Source organism: Cucurbita pepo, chromosome 13, assembly GCF_057944985.1.
Source record: "Cucurbita pepo subsp. pepo isolate OVF chromosome 13, ASM5794498v1, whole genome shotgun sequence".
Lineage (NCBI taxonomy): Eukaryota > Viridiplantae > Streptophyta > Magnoliopsida > Cucurbitales > Cucurbitaceae > Cucurbita > Cucurbita pepo.
The window spans coordinates 14017618-14034561 of record NC_141810.1 but is presented as its reverse complement, the minus strand read 5'-3'; the positions used below and the strand labels follow the sequence as shown (position 1 = coordinate 14034561).

The window sequence follows — 16944 nt, the reverse complement described above, 5'->3', positions numbered from 1 at the left end:
CACTGTTCTCAGAGAGTTAGTCATTCAAGATATAACTATTGGTACTTAAAAGTTTAGAGATTCAAATATCTAGCTCTACACATCAATGTATATACCTAAAAGATTAGAGATTCAAATCTCTAGCTCTACACATCAACGAACCATCAAGTAGAACAATGACGCACGGGCGCAGCGACTCTGGCATTTATAAACATGTTGGAGGGGAAACACATCCACAAGCCCCATGAGAAAGGTATTTGGATCCTATAACCTCCCTAGTTATAATCAAACATGCTCAAAGACGTGAACTACACAGAATGATAGTTTGTGATTATAATCCATGGCATCGCCTAGAATAGTCAAATGTCATAAAGATTTTCATAAGTGCCCTTAAAAGAAACAGTCTTCTTAACAGTTAAAACACCCTCTTGGTTTGTCTGCCTACTAAACATAAATTCAGATATTACCATATCCATCAGCGACCCCAACCGGATGACGACTTCCCGTCGTCCGCAGAACTGGATTTACTCCAAGCTCCTCCTCCTCCTCCTCCTTGAGGCTGCTCGGTATTCGAGCTGGACGTAGGCTTCTCCCAACCTCCTCCTCCTCCTTGAGGCTGCTCAGTATTCCAACTGGACGTAGGCTTCACCCAGCCCCCTTCTCCTCCTCCGTGAGGCTGCTCGGTATTCCAACTCGACATTGGCTTCTCCGAACCCCCTCCTCCTCCTTGAGGCTTCTCGGTATTCCAACTGGATGGAGGCTTCTCCAAACCCCCTCCTCCTTGAGGCTGCTCAGTATTCCAACTCGACGTAGGCTTCTCCCAACCCCCTCCTCTTCCTCCTTGAGGCTTCTCGGTATTCCAACTGGACGTAGGCTTCTCTGAACCCCCTCCTCCTCCTCCTCCTTGAGGCTGCTCGGTATTCCAACTCGACGTAGGCTTCTCCCAACTCCCTCCTCCTCCTCCTCCTCCTCCTCCTCCTCCTTGAGGCTGCTCGGCATTCCAACTGGACGTCGGCTTCTCCGAACCCCCTTCTTCTCCTCCTCCTTGGGCACCTACATTGGCTTCTTTGTTCCAGGTGGAACTTTGACCCTCACCAGAAGTCTCTGAAGATTTCCAATTATTGTTGCCCTGATTTCCACTTCCCTCATTCCAACCAGAAGCAGGCTTCCCCCAACCTCCATCTTTAGCACTTGCATTCACATCATTCTTTACTGTTTGATTCTCAGTTCCTCCATTCCAACCAGATGCTGGCTTCTGCCAGCCTCCGCCGCCTTGAGCATCATCCACCTTTGTTGCTTGGCTCCAGCTGTTCTTCTGACTATCACTCTCTTCAATCTCCTTGCCTGTCGTTGATTTGTTCCACCCAGAATTATGATCCGCACCGGAAGAACCAGACGATTTCCAATTATTTGGCTCATTCCCACTTGTTGGTTCCTTCCAACCTGATCCCTGCTGACCACCAAATTTGTCGCCACCATCATTGCTCGGCTTCCAGCTCTGCGGCTGGTTCTTTTCATCACCTCCTTGGTTCCAAGACCCTGCACCACCGCCACTGCTCCACCCTCCATTATTATTTGAACCACCTTCTTGGTTCCATTTGCCAGAGCCTCTACCTCCAAACCCCCCTCCTCTGTCTGATCCGGACTTCCCCCAGCTACCACCACCACCACCGCTACTCCAACCTCCTCCTCCGTTGTCACCATCATTTGAATCACCATCTTGATTCCATCTTCCACGGCCTCTACCTCCATATCCACCTCTACCGCCCCTCCACCCTCCATTGTCACCATCATGTGAGCCACCTTCTTGGTTCCATCTTCCACGGCCTCTGCCTCTAAATCCACCTCGGTCTGATCCAAATTTCTCCCTGTCACCGTCGTTTGAACCACTTCCACTGCTCCATCTACCACGACCTCTGCCACCAAATCCACCTCGATCTGATCCAGATTTCTCCCAGTCACTGCTCCCACCACCACCACCACCGCTCCAACCTTTATTGTCACCACCACCACTGCTCCATCCTTTATTGTCACCACCACCACCACTCCACCCTTTATTGTCGCCACCACCACCACTACTCCATCCTTTATTGTCACCTCCACCACCACTACTCCACCCTTTATTGTCACCGCCGCCAGCACCACCACTACTCCACCCTTTATTGTCATCGCCACCGCCACCACTACTCCACCCTTTATTGTCATCACCACCACCACCACCACCACCACCACCACCACCACTACCACTGCTCCACCCTCTATTGTCACCACCACCACCACTACTCCACCCTTTATTGTCACCACCATTTGAACCACCTTCACTATTCCATCTCCCACGGCCTCTGCCTCCAAATCCTCCTCTGCCAAAACCACCTCTATCAGATCTGCCTCTACCACCAAACCGGCCCCTTTCACCCCTTCCTCTGAAACCACCTCTACCTCTATATCCTCCTCTATCACTATTTTCTCCCCTCCAACTTCCATAACCTGAGGTATCATTTGAAACGTCAGTTTGAGCTTCAGCACCACCGGTGGAATGATTAGCATTATATTCATTTCCGGAGTTCCAGTTACTTTTCTCGCCCCAGTTAGAATTGCCACTTCCAGAACTCCAGTTGCTTTTCTTGGCCAAACTAGAATCCTCATTCCCAACATCAGAATTCTTTTTCCAGTTTGAACCCCAGTTACCCGCTAGGTCACTTGAACCAGCTTCCTTGCTGGCCTGACCCCACCCAGATGCAGAATCTCCACCGGAAGTTTTTCCAACATTCCAACCACTGCCTTGATTCTTGAGCTCGCCATCTTTACCACTTTCAACAGATTTCTTATTCCAAGGAGAATTTTCCTCAGAGGCTTTCGTATCATTTGAACTGCGCTGCTTATCCCAACCTCCCACCGATTGATCTCCTCTGGGAGTTGTCAAACTTGAGGAATCAGATTTATCTTTCCCACCCTCATGTTCTGATTCATTAGTGCCCCATTTTGTTCCACCATCAGACCTTGAACTCTGCCATTTGTTACCATTATCACTGGCTTCATTACTCTGTCCCCATCCTTTTTTCCCAATACTTTCATCATGACTACAAAGTTTTGGTTTATTCCAACTGTCGTTTTCTACAGCTCCATCACCAGAAGTAGATTTATTCCAAGCTGAACTGCCACCATTACCCACGTTCTTCGGTTTACCCCAACCACCTGTCTCATCCTGGTTACCCCAGTTTGATGTTTGACTTCCCTTCATTGAAGTGCCTTCATTCCAGCCACTTGGATTCACCTTATTTTCTGCTTCAGGATTGGTCCAGTCACCTGCGGATTCCGCTGGAGTCTTATCATCATCAAAATTAGCACTTTGAGTCTTTTTCCACCCCCCAGATTCTGCATCTTTATCTCTGCTCCATGCACTGTGTTCGTTCTTTCCAGATGTTCCATCACCCCAGTTTCCTGTCTGATTATCAGAAGATACCTGCTTTCCTTTGTCCCACTTGTCCCAAGTATGTTCAGTAAGGCCTGCAGAATCACCACTAGGTACAGCAGTTTTGCCCCAGGCACCAGAGGCATTGTCATCAGAACAAGTTTTGGCAATAGTTTGGCCCCACGAATCGCTCTTTCCCCATCCAGATGCTTGACCATTGTTGGCAGTATCAACACTTGATTTTGCAGCACCCCAGGAAGTGCTTGCATCTGGAGTCGACTTGCTCACCCAAGGAGAATCTTCGTCTATAATTATCATGAACCAGCTTCTTAACAGTTGATATTCATGCATAATAGAGAATCATTTACTAAATCAAATCGTACCTTTTTTAGCATCAAAACTTTCAGAACCAATAGGATTCGTGGAACTGGACCCTGGACCATTCTGCAACCAGAAAAGGGAAGAAAGAATATGCATGGATAATTTTTTGGAACATTAACATTTAACAGCACAAAGAAGAAACAAAGGGAGATGGAAAGCTAACCAAGGTACTGGACTCAGGGAAACTGGGCCAAGGATTTCTGCAGGAAAGTACAATAGCATAAATATTATTGTGGAGGTACATAGAGAGAGTAGTGAAATTCATAATTACAGAGGTTCCAATAAACAGCTATTGGATCCTAGATAAGATAAAGCTAAAAATAATCTTTGTAAGGTGTGAAGCAGTTAATGATTTCTAGATTAGATAAAAAAAAAGAAAATAGAAGGAATTTATTCAGACATAGAAACAAATGACAATTTCAACATTTTTCCAACCATTGCACATCTTGATGCATGCATGGCCAGAATATATCCATGACTATTTTTCTGACCATAACGTTATAAATTTCTCATGGTCATATCTCAATCACCTAATTTCACTCTCCCTCCTGACCAAAAAATAATCATACACAACACACATCATTGCACTACAAACTTTCAGCTGATTTATCTAGATTGAAACAAGAAGTTTTTTTTTTCTAAATTAAAAATAAAAAAATAAAAATGAAGAAGAAGAATAATAAAGATACAGAAGAAGAGAGAAAAACAATAAACAGGATGTTCATTGAGAGAAAAATGTCGTGAGAATAAAAAGTTCTAAAGAGGGGCTAGTGGGGCAAGCCCTCTGAAACAGAACACGACGAAAAGCTCTGTAAAATATTTAAAGCAAAAACATGAAAGGAAAACTTCATAAATCTCCCCACAAGATTGAGTGCATTTCAACAGAAAATACACACTTGCAGATCCATCCACGTGTAAAAGTGACAAACGTTGTCTAACTTTGCCTGATTATGAGTTCATATAGTTAAAAGTAGTAAAGAAAAGCATCAAGGAAACTTTCTTTGAACGGTGATACATTGAAAACCAGGTAGATAATCACATTCTACAAAGTTCAGACTTGATCATGTAAAATAATTAAGTTAGCTTATCCATAAATGTTCTTTTCGTTTCCATTTTCTTCTTAAATTTAACTTGTGGATTGAAAAAAAAAAGTTGAATATCCATGTAATTGGTATCCAAAAACATACCCTTCTGACGAAGGCCCGGTAGAATTCCAGCCATCAGCACCTGCAGATGACCCTGTACCGCCCATCCAATCTGAAAAAGAACAAGGGTCAACTAGTAATCATTTTCGAGAGAGAGTGAAAACTTTCAGAGAAAAGAAAATAGCAAAAACAAAATAAAATAACTTGTATGCAAAGAAAATCAATCTGCACTTGGTAAGAAAAATGCATTGAAAATAGATTAATGTAACCTCTCAACATTCAAGTGAACCCATTCACACAAGAAATTAAGTCGCAAGTTTTCAAACACGAATTCAAACCTTGGGAGCTGCCTTCATTTCCCAGAATATCGAATGGTTTTAGGGGATCCTCACTGTAAAATGATATTTATATTGCATGAGAGAGAGGGAGAGATAGCGGGGGTACAATCTATAATAAACTGCTCGAGAAAACATTGACACTTCTAGTTAAAGTACCTAAGAGACACTGCAGAGCTCTTTCTCTGTACCTCTGAAAGAAAATCTGATCTGACTGTGGAAATTCAATTTAAGAAAATAAATAACAGAGGAAAAATTGTCTAGCCTCCAATCTAACCAGTACTCATAGAATATTCAACAAGGCCAAAATACAATTACGACCAACAGACCTGTAAGAACCTTTTGTTGAGAATCAAGCTTCACTGTAACATCTCTTTTGCGTACAGCTATAACACGGCACAGGTATCCCTTTAAAGGACCAACACGTATTCTCAAGGTCTGACCAATGGAGAACATTCCATCTCCTCTGTCATCACGGTTGTCTGCATCCAAAGAAGGTCATCAAAAATAATATATACAAGGTAAAACGCCTATGCATCAGTAATATTGATACATACACTCACGACCAGTTTCCTTCTCTGCCCATGGCTTTTTAGGTGATAGAGGTGACTTCGGAGAAGAGGAGAAATCCTCAAAACCAGAGAAACCCTTGTCATCCTCCTAAATGGAGAAGAAAAATTGTTGGATTGGGCACAAGCTAAACAACTGAACGACAAAATAAAGAGAGTTCACAAGACCTTTCCACTAGGTGCATCATAAGAAATCTTGATTTTCTCACACTTGTTAGATTTGCAGCAGAAATAACCATCGTTTTCCACCTCATTCTCATCATATACAAATACTGTGTGTCGGTATACATGCTTAACAATCCCTTGCTTATCCTGTAGTTCAAAGCAATTGTGTAAGACAGCCTACTTTACAGGGTCCATCAACAGGTAAATTGTTCACAAAAAAAAAAAACCTTCAATGATCCTTCCAAAACTTTGACATTGTCTGAAACAGAGATCATCTTTCCATTGTGATCGGCAGCAGTAAATTTGGCATCCAAAGACCCACCTTTTAACTCTTTCCGTTGCACATTCACCACAACAGATCCATTAGGGCTGTCCTTCAAAATCTAGATAATAGAAATGTAGGTTGGAAAGAGAGTAGAACAAACACAGGTAATAGAAATAAGTGAAGACGCCCGAGGTAAAAAAAATAAATAAACTTTTAGTGACATGTATACCGTATACCTTGTAGCTATCATCTTTTTCCATTCCTAATATCATCCCGAAATCTTTCCGGCTGCAAGGGACAGCACGGTTACCAATACCATTGCAAAATGACTGAGTTATGAGTCAACAGAAATCTGTTAGTACAATTTTTTAGTAAATATAATGAAGGACTCACCCAAAACAGATAAGATCATGATCTCCAAAGCTGCTCGTGGAACTAGACCCCGATGAGCCCTCTCCTTTTCCACCCCCTTTTTCAGTCCTAATAATCTTCTTTTTCTTCTTTTCACCATAAAGTTGAGAAAGCCACTCCAGATCATGAGATTCATTGCTCTCAGGAGGCTTGAACTTTAAGAGCTCATCTTCAGATGGCATCACCCCCCAGCAGTTTAATGAATCTAAAGAAATTTTTTTATATAGATATCCATCCTTGAGCATCATCCCATCAAGAAACTCAAAAAGCTTTCCAGTTTCACGGTCACGCCTAAATTGCATAAGTGGTCGAAATTCGCTGCAAAAAGCAAAGAAAAAATCCTCAATGTCAATGTACCCATAAAGGGGAAAAAATTAATAAAAGCAACAAACTATTTCTTATTACTCAAGTTCGCTAGAGTTGATCAATCGTGGTGCGGGATTGGAAGTTTTCTTAGCAGCTGATCCTCCACCCTATAATGAGAAGAGATTATTTCAGGTGGAATATGTACTCAGTGGCATTTTTCTCTTTAAACATAAACGCATCAAGTATATATATATAGAAGAAACTAGAGAGAGACTTTCATATCACAAACTGTCATTAACAAATTTTACAATTGAATGCTCCATCAGAAAATATATAACCAAATTCTTTCATGCGGAAAAACATGTGAAATGAGAGAAGGTTTTCCAATCCACTACATGATGTCATTAAACTACGTTCAATTTCTCCCAAAGCAGATACAATTTTTCATTCCAATCTAATAGTAATATTCTTGGATTTGACCAAGGACACGTCCAATACACCATTTTGGATCTTATAGTGAATAAACAAAGTTTTTGTTTTGAAAAGAACCTAAACTTTTGCGGTGTACTAATAGTGAATAACCAAAGTATTATCTGAAATATCTAGATGGAAAAGGCCAGGTAAAGCCTGTAAGGGAATAATATAATGGTTGCCAGTAATGTAGTATCATATAGTAGTTGCAACAAGCAGAACAACACTACAACCATTCAAGGTAGAGTTCGAAAGGTAAGCAAGACTTCATACAAATTTTTCAGCCATTGCTTGGAGATCAATCCTTGGAACCAGTTTCACTGTTGCTCTCTTGCGTGCATTGTTGACCGCAACAATCTACAGAAAACATTAAATATTAACTTTTTTTTAAAAAAAGGGAAAGTAGTGATTAAAAATGCTAAAACCCAATCTGTCCATGAGTTTGTACACTCTACCTGAGCAAGGTCTCCCTTGTATTTTCCATTTTTTACACGGGCCATGGTACCCACAGCAACTTCACTGACTCTACTTCGAACAGTAAGTAACTGAGAGATGTCGTTTTCTGGAACAGAAGCTACACGGGTAGAATATATTCCACTTATGCCTTTACATGCCTGGATCCATAGTTGCCCATCAAGTGATATACTTACTACTAACTACTGAAATTATGTTAGCAGTACCAGAAAATCTAGTTACCTCAATTAAATCATACTGCCTAGGAGCTTCAATGTAAATAAAACCTTTTACATGCTCCACACAAAATGCAGCTTTTATCTGTAGCTTGGTACCAAATGAGTTCAAATCAACAAATTTCTGCATAAGACAAAAAACTGATTGCCGCTCACGCCCAACCTACAAATAAAATTTCCAGACCGTAAGAACTAATAAATGGAGTTAGAAAAAATGAAAATGAATATTGGATACTCAGTTCTTGTCTGAAGCATTTGTTTCATTGATTTAAAACCATACCATGCATTTAACCTTCCACAGAGAGATAGTATCCCTGGCAGATTGCAGGGGAGGGTTTCTTCCAGTTGAATTTTTGTTCTCATAATTTTCTTCTGCAAATGCACCGTATCCAGGACCTTGATTGTAGTGTTCCTCCATCATTCTATCAAATTCTTCTTCATTCATTTCTTCTTCTTTCGGTAAGAAAGGAATATTTTGAGCTTTTGCATCATCATTCTTAAAAGCCGATATTGTCTCAAAATCTTCCTCCATGAAACCTATTTTTGTCAAATAAGAGGGTTGAGTAAAAAGAAAAGAATAAGCTTTCGTGAGGCTTGTTCTCTTAAAGAGGTAACACATACACCCCAATTTGGATAGAAAAATATTGATTGTTTTTTTTGTTAACCACAGGCAAAAAGAAAATAGATAAAATAGCAGACCTTTTTCTCACAGAATTTCTTTATTTACATGAAACACTAAGGGGATCCAGCCAACGAATCAAGAGAGCTCAATTACCCATGATAGAATGGTAAGCAGGTTGGGACTCATTGATTTTTTTAGAACCAAAAATGGCACCAAACCAACCCATCATTAAAGGAAAAAACCAAAGAAGAAACCAGTTTTTTGAAACCCAAATTGACTGTCAGAACAGAACCAACAAAATAGATCACCAAACCAAAACAATACCTCACCCAACAAACAAAAAAATAAAAAATAAAAAAAATAAATAAAAATAATCCAGATTGCACAAGTAAGTTTCAGTGGGTTTACTTATAGGCTTAAACCTCTATCCTTACGGCTTGTTTGCAGCGATTATGTATTAACATCATTCATTTCTTTGAAATTCCACAACAGTAATACCAATAAGAAGAGAGAATATGACAGAGGTTCTCAAAGAAAATTGCACCAAAACTAAAAATTATTAAAATAAAAATCAATGCAATTTTTAGCCAAAAAAGTAATTCCATTCTTAGAACTTAACTTTCCGGTTCCAAGGCCTTACTTTCAACTTCGAGTATGATTCTATGCAACTTCAAACAAACACACCAAATGTTTTTAAAAAAAAAAACATGATTCTTCTTACAATGAAGGACCTCAAATATAAAAGGACCGATTGAGTGCAAAAAAGCCAAAAATGAACACTCCGTACCAATAATTATTATTCTCAAGTTAGAGTTTCAAAGACCGAAATTTCTTTCCTTAAAAGTAGATTTGTGAAATTGATTGCTAATAATAAAATTCAACTGATGGCTAAAGTTCATACGGCCTCTTGGAGTACTCTCTCCAAACTTGTGATAGCAACTCATTTTCTGAAATTTATTCTTTACTGTTACTTCTTAGTTTCAGCTTGATTAGTTCTGGCTTAGAAAGTTTGGTTGACGTGCTTCTCTATTAGTTTCTAGTTTGTTACTTATCAAATATTTATCTAAAAATAGAGGGGGGGGGTGGGGGGAGGAGTACATACTTTGAAGATAAAAATTTATATCATCTCATGATCAAGAACCAAACCAAAACCCTTGTAGTACAAAGACAACAGACAGTGATACGAGAGGAATTTGAAAGGAAAAAAAAACCCACAACATTACGGCCATTGCTGACTTTGAATTCCAAAATCAGTTCATTCATCAATTACCAAATTTGAAGCATCTAAAGCCAAAACGAAAGAGCCACAACAGATACTATCCAGCGACTCTGATCAATCTCGCTAACAGCAGCGGATACTATTCCGCGCAAGCCTCTCAACATGTTCAGCAAATATGTCAAAAGTATCACCAATCTAGAGAATGAGACACACGTCTCTCAAATCAAAGTATTTGAGTAAAATTTTTAATTCAGCGAGCTTTCTCAAAGTAGGAAAAGGGTCTTAGGCGGTGGATCATCTAGGATGAATGAACAAACAGTCCTAAACTGCGATCATTTTCACCAATTACTTCTATCTAACAGTTTCAACAAAAATAACACCAAAATCTCAAGAACAAACACAATGTAGAAAAACAGTACACAACAACGAGCTCCTAACAGTACATCGAACCCCCAAAATCGACGAAAACAACAACGACGATGTTTTTTTTTTTAAGAGAGAGAGAGAGAGAGAGAGAATCTACCATCAAAAAAATCACTGTCATCGCTTTCGCCACCGAATTCAGGAGCGACATCCTCAAAGAACTGGAGAACGCTCCGGTCCCTCCTCTTGCGGGCAGCGGAGGAATTATTGTCATCGCGAAGCTTCCGTTTACCGGGAGAGGCATCTTTGGCGATCCCCTTGCCCTTGGACGCCATGGCTAGGGCGGAGAAGGGAAGGTCTGAAATTGGGGCAAGGAAATGTGAAGAACCAGAAAGAACATGCCAGATTGAGAGAGAAAATGGAGTGCGCTCTTCAGGCGTTGAGAGTGTATCAATCTGCTCTCACCAGAATTCCCTCGCTTTTCCTACGGTACGGTGCGTTTCGCTCTTTTTCCCTTTTCCTTTTTATTTTTTATTTTTTTATTTTTAATCTCTTTTCTTTTATTTTCTCTAAATTATATTTGGAACTTTGAATATTAGTAATTCATTTTTTTTAATTGCAATCGTTAATAATTTTAGTAAATAAAATATTATTTGCTACCATATTTTTTTAATTGATTTATTTTGTTAAATAGGTTAATTATGGTAAATCTAATTAGGTTTAAAAAAAATTATAATATTTACCATTATTATTATTATTATTATTATTATTATTATTATTATTATTATTATTATTATTATTATTATTATTATTATTATTATTATTATTATTATATATATTATATATATATATATATAACCTATTTTATTTTCCAACAAATTTATGGGTCGACCCAATAGGTTAAATTTAAAGGTGTTTTCGGATTAATTGAATTTTGTAAACTCAACATTGTAAATTTTTTTAGCTCAAATAACTCTGATTAAATAATAAATTCAGACTAGAGTTTTGCACTGTCCGAATTGAATTGGGTTGAAGGATTTTTTCTACCTGAATCAAAAAGTTTGGGTTGATTTAATTGGTAACCTAACCCAAAACCTTTACAACCCAACCTAACCCAATTCACTATTTTCGGGTTGGGTTCAAATTGGGTTGTCAATTTTTTTTTAAGTTTTATTTATCCACAATTTATAATTATTGAAATACAATATTAATCAAAATATATTAAAAGTTCATTATATTATTTAAAAAAATAAAGAAATAAGTGTCGGATATAAACAATATATTTAATAAAATGAACAAAATAATAAAATATATAATTAATAACCTTTTCCTCGGCCATATTCTTAAATTAAGAAATAGTTTGTATTATATAAATATTTAATAAAATAATATAAAATAAATTAAACAAAATATATTTTTATTTGGATCGAGTCAACTCGAAAGTTTTGTCTCACTAACTCGAAACCGAATTGGTTCAGTTTGGGTTCAGAAAAATTAACTCAACTTTACCCGAAATGTTAATCCAACCCAACCCAACCCAACCCTTATCGGTTCGGGTTGTCGGGTTGAATCTACACCCGTAATCCAAACCAACCATAAAAATTGTTTGTTATCAAATACCTCAATCATCAACATTTCGGACAATAGTTGACATCTTTTACCATTAACTGTGATCGTGTTGATGTAAGCATACATTTTCAACATGCGAGGTAAAAGTAGAGATGTTCACTTAACTTGCAAGACGTACTCCGAAAGGACGCGAGAATTTCCTGTTTAGACGATAGTGGGGGAGGGAGTAGGAAGAGAATTCTCTTCGTAAATAAATTGGGTCCGGGATGAGGATCAATTGTCTAGATACCCTAAACTCAGCTACACTTAGAGAGGTCGTGTCATTATAATTCCACACGAACCCCGAACCCAATTCTTATTAAAAATAAATAGGGAATTAAAAAAAAGTTTATATTAGAAAAAGATGGAAAGGATTAATTAGTAGTAAACAACATTAATTACAGCTTAATTAATACACTTAAAAAGGACGGACACAAGCCAAAATTAAACCATATTTTACTTATTTCCTTCCTTATCTCTCTCATCCTTTGCAACGACGCCGTTTTCTTCTTCTTCTTCGTCCGCTTCTTTAAACCTCCTATAAATATCAGTCTTGTAAAACCCTCTGGTTCTGAGAACCAAAAGGAACGAAAACAGAGCCCCAATCACAGTAACTCCGGTGATTATAATGAACGACAGTTTGAAGCAATCGACTCCGACGCAGTTCAGCTCTTCTCCGGCTATTCTCTTCTCTCCAGCCGCCGCCAGCTGCCGGTTCGCCTCCGTGTCGTACAAATGACCGGCGACTCGAACGTTGAGGAAATACAACCCGATCGGACTCGCGACGGATCCGAAATTGTAAAGCGTGGAGTAGTATTTGAGGCCGAAGACCTCGGAAATTATGGCGAATAGAATCGGCCATTGGGCGCCGTAGCAGAATCCGATGACGATTGAGGCGATGTAGAGGCCGCCGGGGGGATTGAAAGCGATGAGGAGGTGGCCGGCGCAAGAGAGGAGGAGGATTAGCGTGAGAATTAGGGTTCGAGGAAATTTGTATTTGGTGAGGAAAAATTCAGAGGTGAAACCCGAAACCACGCGCCCTAAGTAATTCCAAATGCTCACTAACGATACGAATGTGCTAATGCTCTGTTTAGGGTACCGAAGAGAGGCGCCGATTTGGCCGAGGTTGTCGATAGCGGTGAGAGTGCCGCCGACGCCACACGCGGTGGAGAGAAACAGGAGGAGCATGTCGACGCTAAAGAGCGCTTGTAGAATCGTGAAATCCTCCCCTCTCTGCGGCGGATTCAGGGCGGTTTTCCAGCACGACGGCGTTGGTAGATCTGGTTTTTCGGCGGATTTCAGGCGCGATGCTTCTTCGTTTGCAGAGGATTCGAGTTCGATCGGTAACTGCGGCGGTTTTTCGGTGACGATGGTGAATGGCGGAGAATTTTGAAATTCAGACAACTTTCTGCGCCAAAATTTGTAGTCCTCGGCGATGACGACGAAGACAGGGAAGAAGAGGAGGAGGACGACCACGGCGGCGCTGAAACTGTACTCGATGTGGGAGAATTTGAATTTTTGCTGAAGGATTATCATCACCGTAAGAAACCCGGCAAGCCCAAGAGAAATATACAGAAACCTATCAATAATAAAATGAAAATAAATTCAAATTAGTCTCTTTTTTTTTTTTTTTTTTTTTTCAGATAATAATAATATAAATACGACTAAATTAGTAATAATTACATGGGTTTTATCTAATATTTTATTTTTCAAAAGTGTTTAATTTTTTTTTTCTCTACTTAATTTGATGTATCTTTTAATTTTAATTTTAAATTTTTTAATATGTATTTATAAAAGATTAATTATGTATATATTTTGAAACTTACCCCACTAAAACTCAGTTATTTATTTAATTTTGATTTAATATTTGAATAATATAATAAAATAAACAAAAATTTAATGGTCAAGACACCATTAATTAGAGGTGGGGATTTTTATTTACTATTTTATTTTAATTAAAAATATTCGTGTATCCATGATAAAATATTAATTAATGTCTTATGCACTTTGAGTATGGTAATTAATTACATAAATTATTAAAATTATCACTAAAAAAAATCATATTTGAGATTTTATTTGAAGAAAAAAAAAAGGAAAAAAGAGCATTAATATTCCATCCACTTTTTTTTGAAAAAAAAATTGTGAGCCACTTGGTTATTTTGAGTTAAACATTATTTGTAAGGATATGGAAACTATTCTCTAGTGGACGGGTTTTAAAATCCTCGAGCTAAAGTCTAGAGAAGACAATACTCGGAAAAGTCTAAAAAGAAAAACTCGATTATTTTGAGCTAAACATTATTGTAGGGATATGGAAACTATTCCAAGGTGGATGAGTTTTAAAATCCTCGAGCTGAAGTTTAGAGAAGACAATACTCGGGAAAGTCTGAGAAGAAAAGTTCAAAAAAGACAATATACACTGGGAGGACAATACCCAAAAAAGTCTAAAAAGAACATTAAAAAAAAAAATAATAATAATATCCAGAGGACAATACCTAGGAAAATAATGAAAAGTCTAAAAAGAACATTAAAAAAAAGACAATATCCACTAGAGAGGACAATGCCTAGAGAAATCTGAAAGGAAAAGTCTAAAAAGAACAATATCGACCGATAGTGGCTTGAGCAATTACAAAAACTATACTAATCTAGTGCTAAAATATGATATTTATTATATGATCAACGTATTTTTTTAATAAATTTTAAATTAAATAATTTAAATTTATTTATTTTATCAAAATTAATCAAATAATAATAATAATTTACATGCAGTAAAATCAATTTATAATTAACAAACATTTTTTAGGAAAAAAAATCAAGTTCTATTGAAAAATTTAAAATTAAAATGACATATTTATTTAAATGTAAAAAAAAAAAAAAAAGTATTTATTAAAAGGAAGGAAGAAATCGAGTGTAACCTGTAAAAAACTCTGAGCTCATTAGTCTGGTGATCGACCTTCACAATCCGAATGGTTCTCAAAAACGCGACAGAAATAACCGCCGGCAGCCAAGCGATGAGAAGAATCAACGATTTAGAATCATCGCCATAAATCGCGTGATAAAACTGCGTCAAAATCGCGCCGCTCAATCCCACATACCCTTTCAAAATCCCCAAAACCACGCCTCTCCTCGCCGGGTAATTCTTCACGCAAGTCACCAACGCGCCGGTGTTCGCAAACGCCGTCGAATTCGCCCCTAGGCAAATGTAAAGACACATCAACCATACCGCCGGTGCCGCCACGTTTTCCGTCACCGACAACCAAATCATAAAATATCCTACGAAGTTCATCGCCGCACCTATCGCCAAAACCACCCACGGCGGCGTGATTTCCGCGATTAAGCCGGAAATTACTCCGACGTTCGTGCCTAGATCTTTGAAGAAACTGATTAGGTTTAGAGTGCTTTGATCGTAGCCGAGAACGGATTTTATGGCGCCGGAGTATAGGCCGAACATGTACGGAGTTCCGGCGGTGGACATGATTAGGAATGAAGCGAACACCATGAACCAAGGCCCGGTGACCACGTGGACGAAGAACGAGGCTGTTATTGCTGTCATGGAACGACGCCGTTTTTCGCTTGACGATCCTCCTCCGCCGCCGCCGCCACCGCCGGCTCCGATGACCTCCATTTTTATGGCCGTTCTAATTTTTCTTTTCGCTCACTATGTGAACTTGTGTGAAGAGTGTTATTATGGGTTTATATAGAAATTGATTTATTTTAATTTTATTTATTAGACAATAAAAAATTCAAAAATTAAATTTATATTTTTTTAATTTAAAATTTTATGTTTAACTTTTTTTTTTTTTTTTTTTTTTTAAATACACATTTATATTACACTAAAACCCTCTAATTTTATATAAATTGAAATAATGCTTGAATATTTTACTTTATATAATTAATTAATTTGTAAAAAAAATGTACAAAATATTGCTAAATTTACGAACGAGAATTATTGTCGACTAAAATATACCGATTCAGTGGATAAAGATATTCATTATCATTTCAAAGGTTAAAAGTTAAATTCTATGCCGACACGTAATTACACTAAAAAATTAAAAATTATATTTCTTTTCAGTAGACATATTCATTTAGTTCTTCGAAATTATTATTTTCTTGTAACAAAATAAAAGTCAAATTTTAAATTTAAGATATTATTAACACAAAATATATAATAATTAAAAAAAAGTGTTTTTAAATTATTATTTAAAAATATTATTAAGTTTTAATTAACTTATTAATTAGTAAAATATAATAAATCTTCATAAATGGTTAAAATATATACCTTCAATTCGAAATTAAACAAATTAAAACCAATAATTTTCAGAGCAAACGGTTAAAAATATATTCGTTCAATTCAAAATTAAAAAATTAAAAATATATATTTTGAATTCGACTTCACATTTTATTATCTTCGAACTCGAACCCCAATATTCAATCGAATTGAAATGTCCCGGATCATATGAGAAAATTATGAATTAATAACATAATTAAATATAACTATTTATTTTTCATTATATAATAAGTGCAGTGATGTAAATTAAATTTTAAAATCAAAGGAAAAAATAAAAAAGGAAATAAAGAAATAAACCATATTATTTTCCACGTATGACTTGGGATTTTCATTTTATTTTATTAGTCTTTTTTTTTTTTTTTTTTTTGAAATACTTTATATTAATATTTTTTAAGGATATAATAGCTCAAATTATGAGATATTTTGTTAAGATGATATTGACATGGTTGAAATTTTGAATATGAAAATTGGAGATATTATTTTTATATTGGGACATATCGTGGATAATAATGAAACCAAGAGAAATTAGACAAAAATTATCAAGAGGCCACTTAATTAATAATATATTAGTTTTATTGGGACTTTTATTTATTTTTTAAATATTGCAAAAAAAATAAATAAATAATAATAATAATAAATAACAGCTCGTTAGATTCGAACTCACCACATTAAAGAGTTAGATAAGTTAGACAAAAAAAAAAAAAAAAAAAAAAACTTTA

At 37.1% G+C, this 16944-nt stretch overlaps 2 protein-coding genes across 2 annotated transcripts; both read right to left on the bottom strand.

Annotated features, from left to right (window-relative positions):
* Nucleotides 1-148: 148 nt before the first annotated feature.
* On the bottom strand, nucleotides 149-10858 carry LOC111809303 (uncharacterized). Its single transcript, XM_087116823.1, has 19 exons — nucleotides 10779-10858; nucleotides 10493-10747; nucleotides 8409-8665; nucleotides 8136-8291; nucleotides 7895-8053; nucleotides 7713-7796; nucleotides 7068-7135; nucleotides 6645-6980; nucleotides 6488-6539; nucleotides 6214-6369; nucleotides 5990-6133; nucleotides 5810-5912; nucleotides 5582-5734; nucleotides 5412-5466; nucleotides 5256-5308; nucleotides 4960-5029; nucleotides 3936-3972; nucleotides 3775-3835; nucleotides 149-3696 (listed from the first exon to the last, which is right to left on the bottom strand). Exons 2-19 carry the CDS (start codon nucleotides 10665-10667, stop codon nucleotides 455-457), a joined length of 5361 nt encoding a protein of 1786 aa, XP_086972949.1. The 5' UTR covers nucleotides 10668-10747; nucleotides 10779-10858; the 3' UTR covers nucleotides 149-454.
* A 1419-nt stretch (nucleotides 10859-12277) lies between these two features.
* LOC111809302 (protein NUCLEAR FUSION DEFECTIVE 4) lies at nucleotides 12278-15552 on the bottom strand. The gene is made up of 2 exons (XM_023695743.2): nucleotides 14853-15552; nucleotides 12278-13519 (listed from the first exon to the last, which is right to left on the bottom strand). Exons 1-2 carry the CDS (start codon nucleotides 15488-15490, stop codon nucleotides 12397-12399), a joined length of 1761 nt encoding a protein of 586 aa, XP_023551511.2. The 5' UTR covers nucleotides 15491-15552; the 3' UTR covers nucleotides 12278-12396.
* Between the last annotated feature and the right edge of the window lie 1392 nt (nucleotides 15553-16944).